The 25,136-nt window shown below is 45.4% G+C and overlaps 1 protein-coding gene across 1 annotated transcript in view; it reads left to right on the forward strand.

Moving 5' to 3' along the window:
- The window catches only part of ebf1a (EBF transcription factor 1a), a 56,672-nt gene that overhangs the window by 21,447 nt on the left and 10,089 nt on the right, over positions 1 to 25,136 (forward strand). The window contains 5 exon segments of the mRNA XM_069696886.1: positions 9,098 to 9,179; positions 10,627 to 10,768; positions 13,303 to 13,433; positions 15,040 to 15,166; positions 22,746 to 22,834. Of these exon segments, the coding sequence (XP_069552987.1) occupies positions 9,098 to 9,179; positions 10,627 to 10,768; positions 13,303 to 13,433; positions 15,040 to 15,166; positions 22,746 to 22,834 (571 nt within the window).

A 25,136-nucleotide genomic window follows, 5' to 3' on the forward strand; every position in this document is an offset into this window, starting at 1 on the left:
TATGACTCCATATCCTCCTGCTCTTTCACTGCCTTATATCCAAATGGCAACCCCACCCCTTCTCCCCCCTTACATGTGCAGGACTCAAGAATATGGCATGGGAAGACAGCATATATAGTGAAAGGCAAAGTCAGGGGTGGGAAGTTGACTTTTTGCTTGGACCCTGGTGTGTTCTGCGCCTGTTTTCAATTACTCTCCCTGCACTGGCAGGGTGGAGGTTTATGCATTATATGGGAATGTAATTGACTATAACTGCCCTCTTAACATTAACCAGGTGTACTGGCTGAGTGTGTGAGATTAGGCCCCAGGTCTTGGACGTTATGATGTGTGTGGACTGTCTATGCGGTTGCGTTGTTGTTGATGTATTTATACCTTACTCCTGTGAGGTGCTGCCCATTAGCACCACATTTAGATATGCCATTTTCCTGGGTATACGTGTGTTTGCGTGTTTGCGTATGTGCACACCACAAACGCTGGTCTTTTTTGTGTAAGTTTCACCATCCGTCTGCCTGTGCACATGTAAGAATGAGAGGGAAAGTAAAGAAAGAGGCAGGATACAGATACAGCCCGCTTCAAGGGGGGCCTGACTTTACAAGGACAAAGTCAAAATGGGCCCATTCACAAGGCTGACATGCTGTGATTTGTATGTATAGCAGTGTGCAGCCTGCAGGGCACTAGCCCAGGGGCTATCATAGACACCCAGACCTGTACACCAGCAGGGGGAGGTGATGGAGGCGAATGGAGAGTGTGTGTGTGTGTGTGTGTGTGTGTGTGTGTGTGTGTGTGTGTGTGTGTGTGTGTGTGTGTGTGTGTGTGTGTGTGTGTGTGTGTGTGTGTGTGTGTGTGTGTGTGGTGGAAAAAGAAGCATCAACAGGCTGTCAATCAAACACCAGCCACAGCTTGTCACTCCACGAAAAGAGCTCGTCCGGGGGAGAATGGGAGTCCCTGGGACCCTGAGAGGAGAGAGGAGGTGGTGCTGGAGGGCAGGTGGAGGCAGCAGGGAGGAGGTGACTGTCTGTCTGTCTCAGCGACTCAAGCTTGATTTGATATTTGATAGCGAGCATGTGGCATTTGAATGCAAATCTATTTTGATTGTCTCACCGTCTGATAGGGTTAAGAGGAATCTATAGGGGATAGGCATGCATGTGTGTGTGTGTGTATCAGAGGGCCGAGTGGAGAAACACACGTGCAATAAGAAAGAGAATTATTCAAATGGATTATATTACTCACCAATTCACTTGCATCAGGCTTTTTGTCCCTCCCGAAGCAATAAAAAGATATTTAATCAGTATAAATATAAAAGGTAATGGGTCAAAGGTTATGGAAGAGTGTTGTGCAGTAATATGTGTCTCCTTGAGGTTGTGGTAAGACTCACTGCAGTCACTCTTTATGTAGGAAACCTTTGCAGTCTATATAGTCACGATGTACATCCCTGTGTGCATGTGTACATCTGAAAAACTTGTGCAGGATAATTATTTTTGCACATGGAGGACTGTGTTTAACAGCAAGCATGCCAAGTAGGTAGACAGACGGACAGAGAGACGGATGTATAAAGTCGGTATTACTGCAGTATGGAAATCCGAAGCTCAGTTCCCTCCCAATTAGAGCAGTGACTTCTGAAATGCCATAATACCCATTAATTAGCAGGCTGCTATTTTCTCAGTGATTTGGCTAATTAGTCTGCAAGGCTCTACACTATCTGGACCATTATTATTGGGTTGAAGCCATGCACACACACTCAACACACTCGTGCTCGAGTTGCCACGCAAACAAGAGCGTCCCTCTTCATATATGTGCCTCACAACTGCAGCAGATACACACGCAGTGCACATTGCAACAATTTCCCACAGCTGAGTGACCCTAATTTAAGCGACACCGTTAAATGCTTCAGTAGCAGCACAGCATAGCATGAGCAAGTTAAAGCTAAAGATGGCGGGGGGGGGGGGGGGGGCTTTGATGAAGAGTTAGACACACGCCGCCCTTTTCCTCTTTAATTACGTGATCCTCATAGCATGGTATCACATACTGATAAAGCCCAACAAACACCAACGCATCCCCGTCCTCCTGTGAGGAACAACAGGGAAGCGTCTCAGCCCCCCGTAATGACGAGGCATGTGTGTGTGCGCAGCCCTCTCTGCTCCGACAGTCCATCAGTGTCTCCCACCGGACAGACAGGCCACTGACACAGCACCACGAGGCCGGGGAACCTCTTCAATCACTCCCTCACTTTTCCCTCTCTGTCAGGCAGCAGAACGGCGTGATTGATCTGTTATTTCTCCGCGGTGTTAAAGGAAAGAAGTTCTGTTGGAGTTATTTAAAAAAAAAAAAAAAAAAAAAAGAGGTCTGGTTTATGTGACAGCCAATTTCATTAGTTTATTAATCATCTTCATCAATAATGTAGCTCAGCTGTTGGTCATCTTCTAGCTTGCGTGTGTTTACATGCATGTGTTGTGAGTGTTTTGCTCACACTCCTAGCAGCCTGATGAACTTCATAAGTGTCCCATCACCACTTTAATCAAATTACTTATGAACCAAAATTGACAGTTTTCATTAATTATAAAGGATTATTCTAATTGCGATTCAAATTTATTCATTTAGAACAGACGGCATTCAGTAATGTTTCAGGAAATTTGCATATTAAATGGAGAGGGTAGGCCATTAGCTATGCTAATGTATGCATGATTCCTTATTTTGTGATTGGTGGGCCATATGTAGCAGGCTGGGGGTGTGCAGGTGAGGAATCTAGAAGGAGCTGTAATATGTTTGATAAACACAGAGGGATGCAAGGCCAAAACACACACACGCACACACACACACACGCACGCACGCACACACACAAACACACGCACACAAACTGTAGGAAGCCATACGTCTCTGTTCAGTATCAATCTCCCTCTGTCTTTCCTCTGTCACACACACTCTCTCTCTGTCTCACATTTTCTCAGCCTTTCCCACTCTCTGCTTCCATATTCCTCCCTCAAGACCCATCGGTGGAAGCAACTTTTCACCCGAGAACAAACATGGCACACTAATTAAGTTTCTGATTTCTGATCCTGCTGCATTTAGAAACACAACCTTGAGCCTCTGTACAGTCACAGTCGTGGTTATGATTTAATGTGGTGCTTAAATGGAACAAAAAGAAAGAACTTTTGCAAGCGGCACATTTATTCCCACAATGTATGGGGCCGGTCCCGGGTTGACACAATGCTCTTTATCAAGCTATATATAGTCGATGCATTATGCATTAAGTTTAACATGTGCTTAAATCAACTATGAATACATCAGTCTTCAACTGAGGCAGAGAGGAGAACAGTTTGGGTAAATGACTGTGCGGGGAGGTACGAAGGCGGACATAAGCACCCGGTCACACACACACACAGACGCGGTCACACACACCCTTCGGCTGTGCGGCGGTGTCTACCCAGGCCGATGACAGGGCCATTATTCACTGGTCAATCCCACGAGGGCAGGTTTGGGCCAGACGTGGTAGCAGAGTGTCCCAGCATGGCAGGACAGCGCTGAGGTGAGAGGGACCAGGACCCGTCATTACTCCTGTGGTCCAGAGGCCTGGAGCCTCTCTCTCCACCTCTCTTTGTCTCTGTCTCCATCAGATTAATGGGCCAGGCCCGACAGAGGAAGTGTTTCAATCAGCACCGCCTGCCAAGACTGTCCATCACCCAGACAGCCTCTTATTCATCATGGCTTTGATACACAGGCGGGCGTACATACACACATGCACAGATGTTTATTTGGTTGCATTTTCCCCCTGGTGCTCTGGTGTAAAGCCAGGCCACAGGTAGCGATATTATCAGCCTACAAATTGTTGAACCCAGCACTCCTTTCTCCATCACTGTTGCCCAAGCAGGAAAGATCTCATTGCTTGTCTTCCGATGCTCCTTGCACGATATCTCAGTTGAATTTTGAATGATCCTTTTCGGATGAAATGGATGAAACACAATTGGTTAAGTGTCTCTGGGACTTCTGTCCCCAAGCTGGGACTGGAGCTCCAGCTCCGGGGGAAGCGAGGAGCGATCTCTCCCAAGTGGGGCCTCTCCCTGAGCGGCGAAGGCACAGCGTGGATCCCCCCTGACCCACCATCTCCCTTCTCCAGGGTCCATTTGTTCTGAGAAATATTTAACGACGGGGCAAATTCAGCTGACATGACATGCACACACATCAAGCAGATAAAGAGGAGGATGGGACGATGCACGGAGTGAGCTGGAGATGAATTTTTCAGCGCAGTGAGATGTTCTATTTGAATAAATCATGACACTTAAGATAGACATGAGGGCAATATAGAGGTGCCCACCACTACTTTGAGGAGTAGCACTCCAAAGGAATGGAGAGGAGTGTGCGTGTGTGTGAGATGTTCTGTCTTTGGCCATCTACCAAAATGTTCCTGTGTTCAATACGTGTTTTTACATATTTTCTTCGATATTTTCTCTTTTGAGTCAAGTCGTATCTCTGTATATTTATCTTATATGGCATGTTGAACTCGATGTTTCTCTCCCATCTAAACTGGGCCACTGCAGCCTGTTACAGCCTGGTGTCCGAGGCCGAGGGCCAGGCCCAGAGACAGACCTGGTTCTGGATTATTAATGTCCCCCCCTGTGGAGCCAGGCCCCCTCCCCCATCCAGTGCCCCCCACCACCCCTGGGGTCAGCCTGCATGGCTCCTGGTGCAAGGCCCCCTCATAAATCTCCCTAAATTAGTGTGTGTATGTGTGCATACGCGCGTGTGTGCTTCCATGCTTAAACGCATACTGCAGCCAGGGAGACAGGTCACCACAAAAACAAGCCAGTCAGGCTCTTGGTTGAAGTGTCAGTGATGCATGGCGGAAAGAGCAAAAGAAAGAGTTGCAGTGAAAAGAAAGAAAATGAGAAATGAAACACGAAGAGGAAAAGAAAATACACAAAACTGTAGGCGAGGAAGATATTTGATTCTGTGAGAGCACCGGACTTCACTTTTTGTTCAGCCGCGTATTTGTTTCTCCTTTTTAGTGCTGTAACATTATATTTGCTTGCAAATATTTGCACTTAATTTGAACTTGCCTTTGACTTCATTAGGATTGATTTCCTGAACAAATCTTAATGCTTAATTGCCGGAGTGCAAGATCTTCCATCCTTCTACCTGCCTAGATTACTTCAACATGTTCCACGGTGGTAACAGGCATGGGGAAGTGCTGTTGTGTCACTTAGTTAACCCCCGAGACAAATGGCTCCCCTCTGGAGCACAGTGAATTACACACCTCATGAAGCATATTAGGAGCCAGACACAGTGCTTTTCTTCTGGAGATGATCTGTGCAGCAGAAATGGATGGAGGGAGAGAAGAAGGCTGAGTTATGGCAACACCCGCAGCCATTTTTACAGCGCAGCGGCATCAGAACAAAACAGAGAGAGAGGAAGGGCAAAGAATAAAGAAATGAGGCACAATGTGTAACAAAAGCCCGAAAAGATGAATAAAGTAGAACTACTAAGGAAGATAAAGCCACAGCTCTAAAGTTAGCCATGTAAAATTTGACTAGGAAAACAACTCTTTACCTCATTTGTGGCTAATGTAGGAAAATTATTAGAAAATATAACAGAATTGTCCCTCGGAGGCTTGCTTGCTGTTAGCTAATCGCTTAGACAATCTTTATCACCACAGTAATAATATTTAGATGCTACAGGGATTACTTAAAAGTTGTGTTATAATTGCTTTCCTTGTTTTGTTTTTTATGGGCAGAGGGTGATTTTGTGTTTAATTGCTCCAAAGTGACAAATAATGCCCGTTATGATATGATGAAAGTGTGAGATCATTAAATTACTACGGCGACCGGCTGCATGTGTTTATTCGTTCTGTTCGCTTGTACAAATTTATGCCACGAGGCTTCAAGAGGCCAAGCAGTTATTTACACAAATTCACTTCCACAGCCATTTCTGGGTTTGGGGGTAATTACGTGAGAGCAAAATGGTTTTATTTCATTTAATCCAGCCGGTGCAGCAATTTGCACTAATATTTGTGGCTGGTGGAGTCTGCAGAGTGAAACAGCTCGAAACCAGCAAGAGTTTCCAATACAAACAAAATGCAGGAGGCAATTCTCAAACATGAATCAGTGCTGAAACACAATAGTGTAAAACTAAAAAGCATGCCGTCAGAGAAGATGCTGTTTATGTTCTGGGCCAGCATATGTTGTTTTATTTTACAGATGATAACACACAATCTAAAGAATAAAGACACTGAGGTGAGGAGTCCAAATGATATTTAAGATCTTGTAAAAAAAATTACATTTTGTTTATGCATTGCACTATAAACTATATTATATGTAAATTTAATCTTATCTAAAAGCTTTTTCTCAACATTTTCCACTTCCAAAAACATTTAAATAAAGGACATTGGGTCTTAAAAATGCCAGAATTAGCATTAAGAACATTATTATTAATGTGTGATTGTAGAATGTAAATATATAGCAAAGACAGCTCCAGAGATATAATAGGAATCAATAAGATCCTACTGTGACAGCATGTCAGATTTGAGTTACTGTTTTCTGCTCTGCCTTTCAAAGAGGGACTGATATGAGTAATGTGCCTTTGTGAAGAGCAGTGATTCTCATCCAGGGGTTCTTGCTTGTACCCCAGGTGGTATGTCTGCAGTTGCCATAGGGGCATGGCAGGATAGAGCAATAATTGTTAAACAATAAGTTTGTTTTTTATTTACTGGTCAAAAAGCAAAGAAAACATGATAATAGGGAGCTGAACAGAGCAAGCGAGAGATTTACAGGTTATCGTCAGCTATCTGTCCATATTTACCGGTCAGCTGTCAATCAGATTATCCATAAATCCTTATTTGTAATCTCTTTGCTATTGCAAATCAACACACATTGCTCTTTATCCATCCCCTTTCCTCCTCCTCCCCCCAGCACACCCCCACACTCTGTTGATCCATGTAAATGTGTGCGGTTGTGATTCCAGTCCCTGGGCTCCTGCAGAGATGAGATAGAGCACAGAGGAATCAACTTCCTGCCGTTTTGTAATGTTTCCATGCGGCTGACTCCAGACACCTTAAGTTGTGTAAATAATGAATCAGATGATCCATGCATGCAGGCGATGCAGGGGACACGCTGACATATAGCGCAGCGAATGATGCATGTTGACTCTCTCTTATTCAAGATTCTCACTTTCTCTCCTCCTCCTAATATTTAACCTCCTGATTTGGTCAAGTCTGACTCCGCTGACCCGAACTTTCCTCCTTTCACTTACCTCCATCCATCCATCATGACTACCTCAGAGGAAGAGGAGAGGGACAGTTGGGGGAAAGAGTGGAAGCAATGAATTAAACAGAAGGCGCAGCACGGAAGGTGGAGTATGTTGGACAAGTGGATGTAGTCTGCAGCTGTCTGTGAGGCTGCACCCTGACCTCGAGGAGATAAGAAAGTTGGGAGACCCTCAGTCTGTGGGGTCTAACAGCCACTGTAAAAAAAAAAAAAAAAAAAAAAAAAAAAAAACCTCCATCTCTCTGCTTCATGAATTATTGAGATGTTGGCCTACAGCTTCTAAAATATACAGGAGGGTGGTCTGTCTCTCCTTTCAGATTTCACATACTTTCTACCTCGTCCTTCTGTCCATCTTTCTATCAGTTCCTCCTCTCACTCTTTGCCTTTTTCTCTCACTCTTTCTTCCCCTCTTCTCATTCAGATTTGGCCCCTTGCGCCAGAGAAATCATAAATCAGAACACAAACAAAGCCAAAAGGGGGAAAAAAAAAAAAAGAAGAAACAAGCGCATCAGAGAAAGACAGTTTGTTATTCAGATCATAAGAGGCTTTTTCTTCTTTGCTTGAAGAGGAGCATCTACCACTAACCAGCTGTCATGCATTTAAAAGTTGTCAGGGATAAATTCTCCAGTTCTTGTGTTACATCAGATGCTTGTAATGCACACAGCAGTAGGCTGGCCCTTGAAATGAGACACAAGTCTGGTCTGTCCATTTATCTTCTTTGCTCTCTTGTTTCTTTTTTTTTTTCTTTTTTTTCCACCAGATAAAGCAATTGTCCAAGACACGCTGCTGCTTACTGTGTTTCTCCTGACGTGTGTGTGTGTGTGATGCGTTTGCTCGTGCATGATTATATCTAAGGCAGTTGGCTCCAAACGCGCTGCCCAGTGCAGAATCCTCGCCATAACAAATGAACAGAGGGGAGAAAATAAGACATATGAAAGAAAAGCTGAGCAAAGGAGTGATTCTCTCTCTGGCTGGTGGAGATCTGTATTGTAAGCAGTTTCAGCTGTCAGCACTTCTTTGAGCTACCTCAAAGGGAGGAGGAGGGTGCGGGGGTGGGAAATGTTGTAGTTTTATTTTCCCCCTTTTGAGGGTTCCTGTTTATTTGTACACACCGCTGTTTACTTTTGCGGTTCATTTGATTCTTTTCTCTTTTTTTTTTTTTTTTTTTTGTCAGAGACAGACAATGTAGAAGGGAGAGTGACGAGATGTACAGTGCTGTAGTTTCAGTTAAAGAAGAAGTTGTCGGGCTTCGAGCCTCGGGGTGGGGCGAGGGAATAAATTGTCAGCCGTCCCCTTTCTGCTTTTCAGCCCCCCCCCCCCTCAACTCTCCCCTTTTACTCCTCCGACCCGCCCTCCCCCGACCCTCCCTCCTCCGTCCCTCCCTCATTAAGTATTGATGTGGGTAGCCATACTTGCCATCTCAGCCTATTAATAATGCATGGCAGGTGCTGTTGATGTGGTCTCTCACACTGAGATTGAGAGAGGCAGGAATGGCAACACTATGCTGCAGAGTAGCTACAGCACAAGCTCCGTCACGCGGCTGTGCTGCTGGGGGGGCCTTCGTCTGCCCTGGTGAGTTTATGGCAAGCTGTGACAGCAGCTCGGAGATGGATATACAAGGTAGCATCTTACTCAATATCCTGGAGCCGTTTTTACATAGAAAACTGCCTTTGTCATAAAGATCTGATGGATGAGGGTGGGGTAGTGTATGAGCCTTGTCTGCCACCGCTGTTTTATTTTTTTCATTTGTATTTTGTGTTTTATTGAAGTTGCTCATACTACTTTCAATGACTCACAGATGTTCATCAGATTCTCTCTCTGTCTCTCTTTTTCTGTATACGCAGGTTCTTCCTCAAATTCTTCCTGAAGTGTAACCAGAACTGCCTGAAGAATGCAGGGAACCCTCGAGACATGAGGCGTTTTCAGGTGACACGCAATTGTCCAAATGGAAACAATATGTAATGGACCTCACACCATTTGTACAGTGGACAAGAACCACACTTCCTGTTAACTGTCTTTTATCATATTATTGCAAGACGGCAGAGAAAGCCACAACAAACCCTCCCTGCTTGCTTGTAGAGCATAGCAAAGCAGTCACAGGGTGTCTCTGAGGGGAAAAGTCCAGCAGCAAAAGAGCATAGTTTGTACTAACATTACAAAAAGATAAATGTCCTAAAATCAACGAATAATCAAATAAATTCAAGTATTACAACAAAATATTAATTTGGAAACCCACATACCTGCAGTTGAAGAGACAAAGTGCTTGTGTAACACCATGAACAAAGCTACTAAAGGCCCTGCCAACATGGCCTCAACAAACTACACTTGGCTCACAACACCTGCTTTGACAAACTCCTTTTCCAATTAGTAGATTTATGTATAGAAATTTAAAAAAACTTACAAGTTAATATATAATCACTTTACATTTGTTGAACGGGGTTATTAGCTAAAAATGTTTCAATAAAAATATGTCAATAGCTGTGTGAAATGTGCAAGGGGAGCACTTTTCGAATTGAATCCAAGTCTGCATTAGACAGCTCTACAGTGTTTTAGCATATTTCAGCTTATTATTTTGACAACTTTACAGTTTTGGGTGACTTTTATCACTCTTGTAGCATTGTTTTCTGTGACCACTGGCTGCGCAGCACCAAACATCAGACATACACAGGTAGTGAGGAGCTGGTAAATAAGGTGGAGCATTAAGTAGCTAAAGGACCTGACATTTGTCTTCGGCGTTGCTAGAGACCAAAACATGGCTAAAAGAAGAATTATCCATGACTGTTGAATGTGTAAATAGGCAAATTCAACAGTCATGTATAATTCTTCTTTATGTATGTAACAGTCATGGATAATTCTTCTGTGTAAATAGGCAAATAGTAACTTAAGCAACTTTTAGCAAAATTTGATATCCTTATATATATATATATATTTACCGCTATTTTCACAAGTGCCGAAAACAATCAGTTATTCCAGGTTTAAAGTAATGTGACATAAATCAAAAACAAACAAATAAATGTAACCAATGAAATTTCTCCCTTCTTTCCAAGCAAAAGTCCACAAAAACACAAGGAAGTAAAGCTGCAACATAATCTGCTCATAAAATAGAACAGGTGCTAAACTTTATAGAAAAGTTTAAAGTTTTTATGAAATGTTGAAATGTTACTTGTTAATCTCACGCTAGAAACGCTGTCATGTTTACTTCAAAATAAAACTCTGCACTTAAGCCACATAGGATTTTACAAAAACTCACAATGCCCTGTCCATAAGCTGTTCAGTGAGCACAACAACATCCAAACTGTAAGCATCTGTGTCAGTGTGATGTTTATTGTTATTCCTCTTGATCCTTCATTTCATTGGATTTTCTCTTTCTCAGGTGGTTGTGTCGACTACGGTGAGCGTGGAGGGTCACGTCCTGGCCGTCTCCGACAACATGTTTGTGCACAACAACTCCAAACACGGGCGCCGAGCTCGAAGACTGGACCCCTCGGAAGGAACACCATCCTACCTGGAACACGGTATTAAAAGCAGGAACAAAACACCCAGGGCTTTCTCACTCCCAGCTTTCTTTGTCTTCTTCACTTTCTTTCTCTCTCTTTGACTCCCCTCCTCTCCCTCTCTCATCCCCTTCCCCCTCCGTCTGGCTCCGCACTCAACCCGTCTTCTGTCTCCACTCTATTCCCCTCAAACCTGCTTTCTTTCTTATCTCTCGCCTGTTTCCTCCCAAATTCTCACTTTCCTCTCTTGTAGGGTTTCTAACTCGAGCTGAGAGAGGAGTGAGTGGTAGCTAGTGAGTCTCTCGTCTCTCCCTTGTGGCTTGCTCCCCTCAGGTCTCTGCCTCTGGGCCTTCTACTCTGCCTCGCATAAGCACTATGTGTCTTATGAGGTCTGTTCTGCTTAAAGCCAACACTGGCTTTATTTCCTCGGAGACCTGCTTTTATCCTCCAGCCCTCCATCACTCCCCATCCCTCAGGTTTTCAAACACACCCATACGCACACAAAAAGAGCCCATGCACACACGTACACACCCCCGCATGCAGTCAAACCAAAACCTTTAATACTTCATAATGACATGTGCACATGATTTAGGAGCCTGCACTGATTCCCAAGTCCCTAATCCAGTTATTTTCTCATTTCGATTTCCCAGACATTGAATAAGAGAAACATATTTTTTTCTTTGAGGAAAGTCAACCTCAGGGATGATAATGACAAAATACTAAAAAGGGATTTACATGATGGCCCATACTAGATTGCGTTAAGATTGAATGTTATGGTTAAGTCTTTCTAATCACTACTCTCCAGAGGCAAGGTGGACCACTTGTCCCTGCGACTGGTCTCACAGATGATTGGAAAAGTTTGCAAAGACAAGACATATTGGAGACGTCAGCAAGACTTGGATCTTACACAGAAAGAAGAAGAGCAGATGTTCCCTGTGTCAGAGAGATTTGTTTGGGAATTTCCTCCTCTCTGATTTTCTGTTCTCCTGATGACGGGAGTTAAAAGGAGGAACAAGAGAGGAGCGAGAGAACAGAACAGAGGGGGACATGGAGAGATGTAGGCACGATGAGAGGAGGGGGTACAAAGTGCATGACCGTATAAAGAAAAGATGAAATGCTAAGACAGTGGTTTCTTTTTGTTTTCCCTCTCTCCTTCTCTGTCTAACGTATGTGGAGTTTGTGTGCAGGATACACAACTTTGGGGCCCATTTCAGGGAGTAATAGATGAGCAGTGCATAGAGTTGAACAGATGGCACCGAGGAACACCCCAAAGTATAATCCTATCACATGGATTCACGTTCCACCATCTGGTTAATCCACACACACAACACACACACACACACACACACACACACACACACACACACACACACACACACACACACACACACACACACACACACACACACACACACACACACACACACACACACACACACACACATCCACACATGCACATGGAGCGCACATATTATCAGCGGCTGTGAAAAGGAGGCATCTTAGGCCATGATTACGGCCACAGATTGCTGCTTGGTGAACGCTGATCTCTGCAGGCGTATCGGGGGGCTAAATATCATTCCAGCTTGTTGGGGAGGATCAACAGAACAAGGAGTCAGGCAGAGAGCAAAGGCTAGGCTGCAGGGAAAAAAGTCAGCCTAGTCTAAAGTGGATTATGCCGCTTTACAGAATTACAGCATGTCTGACAAGCTGCATATCTGTTAAGGAGAGGAGATTTAGCTTGTATAAACATGTATTTTCCCAATGCTGTTCTTTTCTTCAATCATATCCAGTAATCTCCAAGCCCATAACACCAACAGATAAGGTCAAAAAGCACATTGAAGAGCAGTTATTGAAAATGTGCTTTATTGTTGTTATTCCATGTACTTTGTCCGATAAGATGCAAAGAATATGCTTTAAGGGAAAACATCAAAGCTTACAAAACGCATTACAAATATACACAGAAGGAGCTGAAATGAGCCAATGTGGTTATACGCTCCGTGGCCAGGCGCTGAGATGGCTGAGCTGCGCCACAGATATACGAAACAGACAGCTGAGCAAGAGCTGAGTGTTTGGTTAATGAAGGCAGCGTATTCAGAGGGCAGAGCTACTGTTGGCTCTGCTCTGTTCCCCGGTCGCGTGGCCTTTGATCAGACACTGAGCACACCTGACATTTACACGCCCGCACGCTTTGCCACGTGTCATAAAACAAGCGCACCGCCGCTGCCCTCACACACAGGGCAGGGGTGATGTTTAATAACGGGGTGCGTATAATCACTCTGATTAGTATTCCTCGGTCGCCCCCGACCCCTGGGAGAGAGGCGAGAGGTGATGTGGTGTGTGTGTGTGTGTGTGTGTGTGTGTGTGTGTGTGTGTGTGTGTGTGTGTGTGTGTGTGTGTGTGTGTGTGTGTGTGTGTGTGTGAGTGTGAGTGAAAGAGAGAGATAGATGGAATGGAAAAGAAGAGAGCGGACTGTACATGGTGCCAATAGCAATAACCTTTCTGGGCCGTCATTAGGTTCGTTAGCGTCTAATCTATTACGTCTGTAAATTTTCCAGCAACCCCCAGCATCAAAGCCATCAGCCCCAGTGAAGGCTGGACCACAGGGGGCGCAACAGTCATCATCATCGGGGACAACTTCTTTGACGGCCTTCAAGTCATCTTTGGAACCATGCTAGTCTGGAGTGAGGTTAGTCACCATCTGTACATGTGCACATGAGCATATGTATACACTTTGCAATCTTAAAATATAAAATAAAGTCTTTCCTACTGAGCTGAAAACCAGCGTCTCCAAATGTTTGGGCTTGGAGCCTCTTATAATGAACCAATATGACCTCCTGTCACAGGTTATGGCCTTGGCGTGGGCATGAGTGGAGAGCAGCTCCAGTAAATAGTTTTATTTCAGTTTGTGACCCCTCAGGTTAGAGACCACAGCTTTTGCAATAGTCCACACTGCATACATGAGTTGGTTACTATTGTTCAAAAGGGGAAAAAAAAAAAAAAAAAAACCTTTTTTTTATGTCACTGTAATTTAATATATTTTAGAGAATAAGCAAACTAAAAATAAAAACTGTTTCTCAAAACTTGCATTTGTAATGAATTATATATATTGTATAGACTAAGAATGTAATCAAGTTAAATGATAATAAATTGATTAATTGATAATGAAAGCAGTAATTAATTGCAGCCCTCTATGTGCATATCAGAAATATTTCACAATGTGAACAGTAGCCCGCTCTCACTTCTCTCTGCGCCGGCTCTTATTTCTGTCATATCTCTGCTCACCTCCCTTCCTGTCTTTTATTATGTTAGTATCTGCCTTCTTGAAATATGTGCACATTGTACAGTATGAATCTCTTTGTAAGGAGCATCTGCCACATGACTAAAATGTAAATGTAGTGTATGTGTGAAATTGAAGGTCAGTGAGCGGCGCAGCTAAACAGCTTTCTCTTTAGTAAAGGAATAATTCTATAAAAAGCTCCTATATTATCTCGCTGAGAGGTGAGTGGGGCCAGACAATGGTAGAATGAAAGCCTACCTAAGTGAGCAATGAAAGGGACAGTTAGAACAACACACACAGACACACACACACACACACACACACACACACACACACACACACACACACACACACACACACACACACACACACACACACACACACACACACACACACACACACACACAAAGCGCTGGCAGCATCATTGATAGCTTTTGAGCACCGCTAGCTTTGAGTGCTAGTTCACTATGGCGTGCAGAAAACGAGCACTCAGCGAGGTCTCATCTGTGTTTTGTCTTGTTACCGTTTTCCTTCAAAGACCCTTCAGCATACACACACATACATGGTGAGTGGGCTCATCAACCGCACTAAGTGAGCCTGTTTAAGACACAGTGGTGCTTTAATGTGGCTAACGGCAGCCAGACAGCTTCAGCTGACAGACACAGAGACAGGGGCAGCAGAGACAGGCATATTATACATTTACTTATACTCAATAGACATATGCAGAGGAAAGTGTGTTTTATTCATAAACAGATAACTGCTTTTGAACCCTTCTTACAGAGTCCATGTCTGCACTGATAACCATCCTAAGCCTCACAGTGACATTGCCTCGGGCTACGAGGCCACCTGAGGGCTTTAGCGCTAACACATCATTTTCAGGCTTATTATACAAAGAAAGAAACTGCAAAGCTGCAAAGGAAAGGTCTGAGACGAGCCGAGAATAGTCCCTCGAGTGCATGTTTAGATGTGAAGTTTCACTGCATTAATCTGCCCGCCCTCTCTGCTCTCTCCGTAGCTGATCACCCCCCATGCCATTCGTGTGCAAACTCCACCCAGACACATCCCCGGGGTGGTGGAGGTCACACTGTCCTACAAATCCAAACAGTTCTGCAAAGGCACACCTGGACGCTTCATCTACACAGGTACCATCTACACGCACTAACACCTACCTACCTACCTACCTACCTGCCTACCTACCTACCTACCTACCTACCTACCTACCTACCTACCTACCTACCTACCTACCTGCCTACCTACCTACCTACCTACCTACCTACCTACCTACCTACCTACCTGCCTACCTACCTACCTACCTACCTACCTGCCTACCTACCTACCTACCTACCTACCTACCTACCTACCTGCCTACCTACCTACCTACCTGCCTACCTACCTACCTACCTACCTACCTACCTACCTACCTACCTACCTACCTACACCGCCCCAATCTACCAGTCTGCTGACTTATCTAATGCAAATGTCTCTCCGATTTTTTTTTAATTTTTTTTTCAATTCTCTGAGCAACGTATGAACATAGCACGTGTGAAAACATGCCATAATCACATCACATTTCTTTCACACACCGGCTTTACGTTTTATTAAGTCTCACTTTATTGCAATATCTGATAACGGTGATGTAGTGAACAGTTTATAATCTGACATCTCTCAACGCTGTTCCGGGAGAGAAACGTGCATGCTAAACAATTTAAAATTCAATAACATGACTCGATAATTCAGCCCGCTGATCAGAGCAGGAAAAGTCTTTGCCCTCTTTTATGAAGCAGGTGAAGGTCAGAGGGAGGTTTAACCTTTTGATTGGAGGGATTATTGCGAGTTAACCCTGTCGAAAGCGTGATTCGAAAAGGACGAGGTCTGCGTGGAGAGTGTGATGTTTTTTTTTTTTGACGGCGAGTGCAGGCGCATGAATAGCCCGAGTGTTACATCAGAGTACAGAGTTATAGCTCTGCGGTGAAAAGAGCGGCAGAGAGAGTGAATGTGAAGCGGTGATTAACCAATGCGAGGCCACAGGTCCTCTGGGAGATTGTGAATCACATAAATCTGTCTGTAATCTCAACCACTGATAGACTTAGGTTGTAAGCCCCGGCTGGAATTGCCAACATTTGACAAAATCACAATCGTGAGAGCGTACGTGTGCGTCACATCACCAGCATGCATTTCCTGCATCTTGTGTGTGTCCTAATTACTGTGCATGGACAGAAGCCACGTCCGTACGTCACAGTTAGGACTCTGTTTGTGTGCGCTTATGTGAAAGACTGCAATATGAATGCCTGTTGTTTTGTTTTTTTTACATATGAATGTACTCCAAGTACACACATGCACATTGACAAGTAACTGCATTACTAAGACAGAGGGCAGATGGGTGGGCAGCCTTTGCCATGCCAGAGCTGTCCAACAGCGTGCAGTCTGCCAAACTCATAGAGCTGTGTGTATATAAGTGTGTGTAGGTGTGTATATGTGTGGACGCAGCCTTTTAATGTGCCAGACATGTGGGAACCGTATGCATAAACGCCCTATCGCTTCCCAGCCCTCCACTCTTTCACCTTGTCACATTCACTTATTCAAAACTTGCTTCTTTTGAATGAATTCATCCCTCTCTTGCTTTCCCTCTCCCTGCCTCCTGGCTTCTACGGAGGCACATAGAAGAATCTCAACAGGTGAGAGGCAGCAAGAGGTCATCCACGAGGAGCCGAACACACACACACACTGTGATGCTGCTTGCCAAGCGCTGGCATCTTCACGGTGACACAGTCAACCGTGTCGAGGCATCGATCCCAGTTCTACTTTTCACACACTTCACTTCAGGCCCTGCTCTGTACCCTGAGTGGGTATTTGTACCTCTCACATTGCTCCTTTATCAGCCCTTTTTATCATTGTACTTTCTGCTCGCGAGGAGGAACCTGCTCACATTTGGTCTCCTGAGTGAGAGGCAGGGAATGACGGGGGAGGATGAGCAGAGCAGTTGGAGCAAAAAAAAGCAATTGATGTGAGTGCAGAGACAGAGAGGTGGATGAGAAAGAGGAGAGAGGAGAAGGAGGGGAGAGAGGGATGGAGGATTACCATCGGCCATGTTGCCCTCCTGGGTCTGTTTGGCACCAGTTTGAGCCCAGTTGCCAGTGGGTACTAATCATAGAGGATTGGCAGCACCGCGTGGCAGCTGGCAGCTAGCACATACACACACTAACATCAACACACTAGCAGACATGCATATACTCATATATTACACACACATCCACGCTCGGAATTACATTGGGGACAGCTGGCATTGCTAATCAACTTCTGCTGAGGAGAGGAAAGCGAGCAGCTCACAGACCTAATTAAGTCAACACATACCCAATACTGCTGCTACTGCTGCTTTGCAAACATACCCAACACACACTCACACACATATAACCCTATCTATAGGTTTATTACCCCCCACCCTCCTCTGCGTGATTATTGATACTCCCGAACCAGCCACGACCAAATGAGGGGGAAAAAAAAAAGAGATTCAGCTGGAGCTCTGGACAGAAGAGACAAGGAGGGGACTTTTGGTGCAGAGGAGATGCAGAGAGAAGTTATTACAGTAATGTGTCCTCTGCCGTCTCTGAGGACTCCTCTGCCATTAGTCTTCAGAAAGCTCCAATTAGACTCATCAAAGGCAATTAAGCTATCCACTGATAAGAATAAAAGAATGTTGTTGTTTTTTCATTCCCTGCTCTTCCTCTGTCTTTTTATCCCCTTATCCCCCTTCTGTTCCTCTCTCTGCCCTCTGCCTTACCCACCTCTGGGGCTGAGAGCTCTCCCTAATCTCCCTCTCTCCCCCCTCTACCTCTCTCCCTCTCATTATCAGGTCATTGCCCACCCCCCGCCCCCACACACACCCCCTCATCCTCCTCTCCCCTGTACAAATGCATCTCCATGTTTGGTTGTGTATCACCTTTTACTGGATTGCTGTCTTTGTAACATTCATCAGGGAAGCTCTCCCTTTTCTTTTCCCCATGCAATATTATGTGATAATACCCCACCAGTAGGGGCCTGTGTATGTGTGTGTATGTGTTTGTGCGTGTGACACGGGGATACTGGCCATAGATTGGGGGAGTTGATGAATCACCCTTGTCGTTCAAAAGGCAATCCCTCCCTCCTCAGTATGCAGCCTTGTCTCCTTAGTGCTTCCTCTACAGCTTCTGCTGATATTAAAAGGCTCTGCTGGCTCACATTAAGGCTGGCACCGTGCGCACCGACATGCATCCGCACACATGCACGCACAAACATTAGGGGTAGTTTTTCAGCTCTGAGTGCAGATTAGGTGTGTAGGAAACATCACTCAGTTGCAGCGAGGAGGAGCGGGAACAGCGAGGGGAAAAGACAAAAGTCAAGAACAGAATTTAAACCAGCTGCTGCTGACATCTCTCTCCGTCTGTGTGCCTACCTCTGTGCTCCAAATTAGTTTCAGGACTGGAGGAAGGACTGTCAGTTGTCTGTCATTTTATACACTACAGACACTGGAGGGAAGCGCAGATGATGTCAAAGCAAATGTTGTAAGCATGAACATGCTCTGTACATTTTTGATATGTGATAGCTGTAATTGAACGGTGAGGAAATCTGTTCGTGTGACACACTTAGAAAGATTGGTTTAATTAGATAGTGCTTTTGTTAGGATATGTGAGGCTGGTTGTGTTTATTATAATTTTGGTGCAATATGTGTGATGATCAGTGAGAGGATCTAAAGCATGTTTTTTTCTCCACAAATAAAGTTAACATAGACTTCCAGATATATTCAACATTCATGTACACGTGAAACACCTACAGTTATGCATGAGCACATTCACACATCACAGATGCACAAATGCGGCGTGTAGTCATCTGGCAATAAAAGTAGGGTGCAACCACGAGCTGGTCAATTACCTGTCTTGCTCCTGTTTGTGAATGCTGTCTTTTATTGAGCTTGGGTGGATGCCTGCTGTTGATTAAAACGGCTGGTCTACAGCTGGAGACAAGGCCAGCTGAGATAGCTGCAGACATTCAACATTTACTGCAGACAGTCTTAACTGCGAGGAAATTCACACCTCTATTTGAGATTGAGATTAATTTTCTGCACCATGTGGCTTGTCTCCCCTCTTTAGCATGCTCCGCTCTTATTACAGGAGCATCTGCTCCATGATGATGATGTAAATGAATTTCAAATGTAGATTATTTTATACCCTGCTGAAATGAGCAGCGTTCACCAGAGAGAATGATTTCTTGTGTTTTCTTATATCTTAATTCAAGCGCACACTTTTCATCCAGATTTTTTTCAAATTTACATTCTCCCGTGCTGTCAGGTATTGTTAACTGTCGACATGCACTTTTTGCAACAGATAATTAGAGCTTAGGTTGTAGTAACATCCACACCTCCATTGATTTGTAGAATCTCTAAGCGCTCCCGCTGCACCTCCATCTTTCCCTCCTTCTCCACCTCTCTTAGGCTCAGCCTCTCCCTTCCTTTAGGAGCAAAAAGCTCTACTCATCTGTTTTCTGTGTATGAATTTCCAGCCATGCATTAGTCTCCCTGACATGTTCAAGCGATGCTTTATTTAGCTTGTCGGATTCTGCAAATAAACGCAATCTCAGGGTTTATGGAAAAATGGATAAAAATTAGATTGTAAGGTATTGATCTGGATTGCGAGTAGTTGGTGTGTGTGTGTGTGTGTGTGTGTGTGTGTGTGTGTGTGTGTGTGTGTGTGTGTGTGTGTGTGTGTGTGTGTGTGTGTGTGTGTGTGTGTGTGTGTGTGTGTGTGTGTGTGTGTGTGTAAGGGGGAGGGGGGCAGCTCTCATCTGTGTGAGGAGGTGGGAATGGTGGGGGGAGGGGCAGAAATGAAGCCGTAATTCAGGGCTATTGAACCCCCTGCCACTGGCGGCATCGATCGCCAGGCAGCGCTTATGAGATCACACCTGAGCACTGGAGACTGCAGAGGGGAGGGAAGGACGGGGGAGGGAGAGAGAGAGGGATGTGAGGAGGAGGAGGGAAAGAGGAGGGGAGATGAAGGAGTAGGGAGTGAGAAAGGGAGAGAAACAGAAGGTTGTGATATGATCATCTCCTTACCCACTGTCTGAGGGCCTGTTAAGGTGTTAACATCAAGCCTCAGAGCCAATTACCTAACCCTGCAAGTGCACTACCCACTCACCTCCTCACACACACAGTGTTGTGACACGGGAGGAGAAGGAGACAAGGCAACTGGACGCTGACTGGTGTTTCCCCTCCTCTTTCATCTCTCCTCCTCCCCGTCTGTGTTTCCAGGACAACTCGGCTGTTCTGACCTCTCAATTATCCCTCCTCCTCCTACTCTTTGCGCCCCAAACATCCACCCCCTTTTACCCCACCCTTCCAGCTCATACCTCCAACACCCCCTTTACCTCCCCTCCACCCTGGCCTCCTCTCCTGCTTCTCTTACCCCCCCCCCCCCCTCACCCCTTCATACACACTCCCCCTGCGGCTCTGTGGGTTATTATAGTGAAATATGAAGCGATGTGGATTCTGGGCTTCATGAAATTTCCATGAGCATTGATCTGATCTGATGTGGGTGATTGCTAGGTGAATCCCTCCAGTCCAGGGCTGTTGCTCATCTATTCATTTATTTATGGCAGTTATGTTTTACTGGCTTTGATTTGCTCTTCTGGAGAGTGACAGCTAAGGATTATAAATATACCTGTATAGGAGAGTGTGCTTTGAATCCTGGAGTGTTGCAGCACACCACTGCTCTTTCGAGGCAGAAGAGGGTTTTTTTGTTTCGTTTTTTTCATTTTCTTCCTGCACTAATTCCTGGTGTGAAATGTGAGATATTGAGCATGGATATAAGGGCATAAAAAGCCAACATAATCCCCGAAGAGACACAGCCAGGTAGTTAGAGATGTGCGTTGTCCCCCACATACTCCTCCTCTGGTTTATGGTCCTTGAAAACGAGACAATATGACTTCCTCTCTCAATTACCAAAATTGTCTCTTTATTTGTAATGGGGGTATCTGTGCATGTCTTGGAGTTTTTATGCTATTGTTCACTCGAGGCTCATTTGGCACATTGTGGAGAACTGATAAAAAATTCATCATAAAAACAAAAGCCTTTGAGACGAAAGAGAGGATGTTGTCGGAACAATCCCCTCCTCAGACTGCAGGCCTAATCCAGGGCAAATCCTCCTTAAGGCTTTAGAGAGATCAGAGAATAGGGAAGTAATGTCAAATATTTGTCCTCGGAAATAATTCATACTTTATTTGTTGCATGTGATCATCTCATTGTTTTGGCTTATTTTATCAGTGGACCAGCTGGCCTGTAATGTGTGTCATTCTCCCGAAGCTGAGCCTGCCTCTGGCATCTCGACGAGCACTTTCTCCTCTCTGTAACCGCCTTTGCTTCCAGCTATTCACCTTTCCTTTCATTCACTCTTATGGATTACTGGAACTGTCCGCTGGGAAAGCTGTCCAAATACGTTTGTGTTGCCAAAACAGAGTATCACCTCTTCTTGCTCCTGTGCTCTCTTTTTTCAGTTTGTGTGTTTGAGCGGGCGGTTCAGGAGGAGCCCTGGTGGAAGTCACTAGAGGTCCAGCAGGACAGCTTGTACTCATAGCCTCTAGGGGCCTTTTTTCTGGGGGCCGCCTAGTCAGCCTGGCTGCTCAGATGTGAGGCGAGCAGGGCATCAGCCCTCAGGAAACGTCCAAGCTGCGACCCACAGGGGAAACAGACGGACGGCACAAACACATACAGACGGTTCTCACGCATAATGCCTCCTTTTCTTTCTCTTCCCAGCACACATACAAGTACGAATGCACACATGCACGGCCGCAAACTCTGCGCAGGAGCAGCATCTCAGAGACTCAGAAAAGTAGTCAAGACTGCACTGACTTCTCAGGCAGCCCACAAACAGGGGAGAGGAGGGTAAAAGACAGGGGAGAGCGAGCGAGAGACAGTACATTAGGAATGAATTATGTGGAGAGAGCACTTATCCAACAATCCTCCTCTGAAGTGTTTGTACTATAAGCCTCAGATCTTCATTGTATTTATTCTAATGTTTAAATATTCATGGTAAATCTTCTCGTATTCAATTACCGTAGCACGACCACAGCATGCAGAGAGAGTGCTTTCTCCCTGCTGCCTGGATGATCTGAGTCTGTGTGTGTGTGTGTGTGTGTGTGTGTGTGTGTGTGTGTGTGTGTGTGTGTGTGTGTGTGTGTGTGTGTGTGTGTGTGTGTGTGTGTGTGTGTGTGTGTGTGTGTGTGTGTGTGTGTGTGTGTGTGTGTGTGTGTGTGTGTTTAGCTTGTTCCCCGGAGCGATCAAGCCTTTGTTATATTGGAACCAAGCTCTGTAATTGCTTATATTAGTCGCTGATCAACGCAAGACCACAGGACACGCATACACATGCATGCACACAAACACACATTCCCTCTGCCTGATTCCTGACAGTCTTTTTATTAACCACCAAAGCTGGCGACAGAGAGAGATTCATTACATCACAGGCAAACAAAGACACACACCAGACTTAATAGAGAACACCCACATTTTCAGCGTGTTTAGTTTAATGTTGAAATATTCATGTAAAACCGTGCTTGATTCAGTCATGTCTACCATCACTTGTTTCTCTTGCTGTATCTCTCAGTTGCTCGTGAGCAGTAGTTGTTTTCATTATTAAGAATCAAGCAATAACCATTTCTCTTTTTTTTTCCCCCTCTCTCTCTCTCTCTGTTTCTGCTTAGCGCTGAACGAGCCAACCATAGACTACGGCTTCCAGAGGTTACAGAAGGTCATCCCCAGACACCCTGGAGACCAAGAGAGATTACCCAAGGTACTCTGCCTCCGCTCCTCCTCATGTAGTTCAATTATTTTATAGGGATTTGTTTTGGTAACTCTGGTACAGAGATGTATTGACAACTTCTTGAGTTCCATGGCATGCATAGATATACATGGCAGCATGACCTCACACACAAAAGGAATAAGTGTGTGCTATAGACAGTGGACCATACATGAAACTATGTAGTATGCACATAAACATTTAATCGTACGTTCATGGTCATTTTCTGTTCAAACAAATACTTTATTTGTGCAACGAATGCACAAGCAGGTCTATTCATCCTTCCACGGCGTATAAGGTCATTTAGACTGGCAAAGTGGGAGTGGAAAGGGATAGATGGAGGGAGGAAAAGAGGGAGTGAGGGAGGAAAGGAGGTTGAGGGGAGAGAGGAAGAGAGAGGCAGAAGCAGGTTAGGTGATCCATCATAGCTGTCCAGTCTTACCTCCTGCTGGGTCAGTGGATCGAAGTCAACCCCGGGTGGACTTTATTACTTCCAGCACACACACACATATCCAGAAAGCAGCATACACAAACACACACACACAACTTATAGAAACGCACATACACACTTCTCTATTCCTGTACATACACACAAATACACACACAGTGGAGGGAAGTCACCACGAGGCAGAGATGGAGAGCCCAGGTAGATGCAGAAGGTAGATAGAGAAATCACTTGTCCTCGCTGTGTGTCATGTCTGGTGGATACAAGACTTGTCCCGGTGAGTCCTGGTCTTTAGCCTATCAACCCCCTGCATCTCTCTAAATATCTTTGGATCCATCCATCTCTTTTTCCTCTCCTCTCCTCCTCATTCCCTCTCGCTTGGTGGTGTCTCTTTCTCTTCTAAATGAACAGCGGTAGCTGGCAGGCCTGGTTGTTCATTTCAGCTCTATTGATTTGTGCCTTTATTGAGGTAATAACAGTTTGTTGACCACACTTCTCTCAAGTGTTGGCCTCAATCATTAGAGAGGGGCAGGAGAGGGGCACACACTGGCTATGCTGGCAAAGTCTCATTGGGGGTGTTTATCAGCCAGTTTTTAAACTAGATAAACTCACTGAGAATATATTTCATGAAAGTGGCACGTTTTGCGAGGGCATTCTCAACCAACCCTTGCACACACACTAAGGAGGGGAAAAAACTGGATATATGACACTGCCTGTTCAATCTCTGTATGCTGGGATCCACCGTCCAGCTGAAAACAGCCCCCACACTGAGCTGTAGCTAATAGTCCGGCAGTCACATTGAGGAGGGAGCGCTGGAGTAGCCAGACTGCTGGGTGTTTAGCCAAGGCTTTGGTGTAGCTGGGGGTCTGGGGCCGGCTAATGAGTGAGCGCCCTGCCAGACGAGGCCAGGCTCTGCTCTGGATCAGGTTCCTCTTCCTGTTGACGTCTCTGTGGGCCTGACTTTACGGGAAGAGACCCTGCGCCCAGGAAATGGTCTCCCCTTACAGCAGCAGAGCAAGGGAGGCAGCGCGGCGCTAACCACATTTATCTGTTTATCAGAACGACTCTGGAGCGCTGCCTAATCGCGTTTAGCTACTGGACAGATCCTTTCGCTAACGAGAGACCAATAGGTACAGACAGGGCACAAGACCACGAGAGAGTGATTAATAGAGAGAAGAACAAGAGGGAGACGAGAGAGAGGAGTTTGGAGAAACAAGTGAGGAGATGTTAGAAAAGGAGATGCACAAGCTGTAAGTACTTCAAGGCCCTATGGAGACGGCGCTGAAGGTCCGGTGCAGAGTGGCGAAGAAATAATTCAAATGAAGTGACGGAGGTTTCACGTGTCCTCCCGGAACACCGTTACACTCCAGCTGCAGATCTGTTTGTGTCCTAATGCCTCATACTTCCCTCATTTCCCCTCCTCCTCCTCCTCCTCCTCCTCGTCCTCGTAACCCCCCCCCTCCTCCTCCTCCTCTTCCTGCCCCCCCCCCCCACTCCTTCTTCCCTTCATCCATCCATCTACCTATCTGGCAATCCCTGGGAGGCATGGGGCGTCGAGTAAAAGCAGAGAGAAGGAAGCGAGGAGCGGTGCATACATACTAAAGAACCACTTACCTTCCTAGGGCCTCTACATCTCTCAATCACCTCAAGCAGGCCTCCTCTCTGGTCTCCCCTCTTTCCGTCTCCCCCTCCTCTTCCCCCTGCCTCCCTCTCTTCCTCCCCCAGATAGTGCTAGTAATGGGAGGTTAACACAGAGGCAGCGCTCCCATTATTGAGTGAATTTAGCACCTCGGACAGCGCTCTACAATCTTTATTGCTTTGCTGACCCTCTCGTCATGTCCTGGGTGTGCT

The sequence above is a fragment of the Brachyistius frenatus genome, unplaced genomic scaffold, assembly GCF_029030835.1.
Source record: "Brachyistius frenatus isolate BFR_SWC_R1_liver_20210118 unplaced genomic scaffold, ASM2903083v1 Contig_22, whole genome shotgun sequence".
Classification (NCBI taxonomy): domain Eukaryota; kingdom Metazoa; phylum Chordata; class Actinopteri; family Embiotocidae; genus Brachyistius; species Brachyistius frenatus.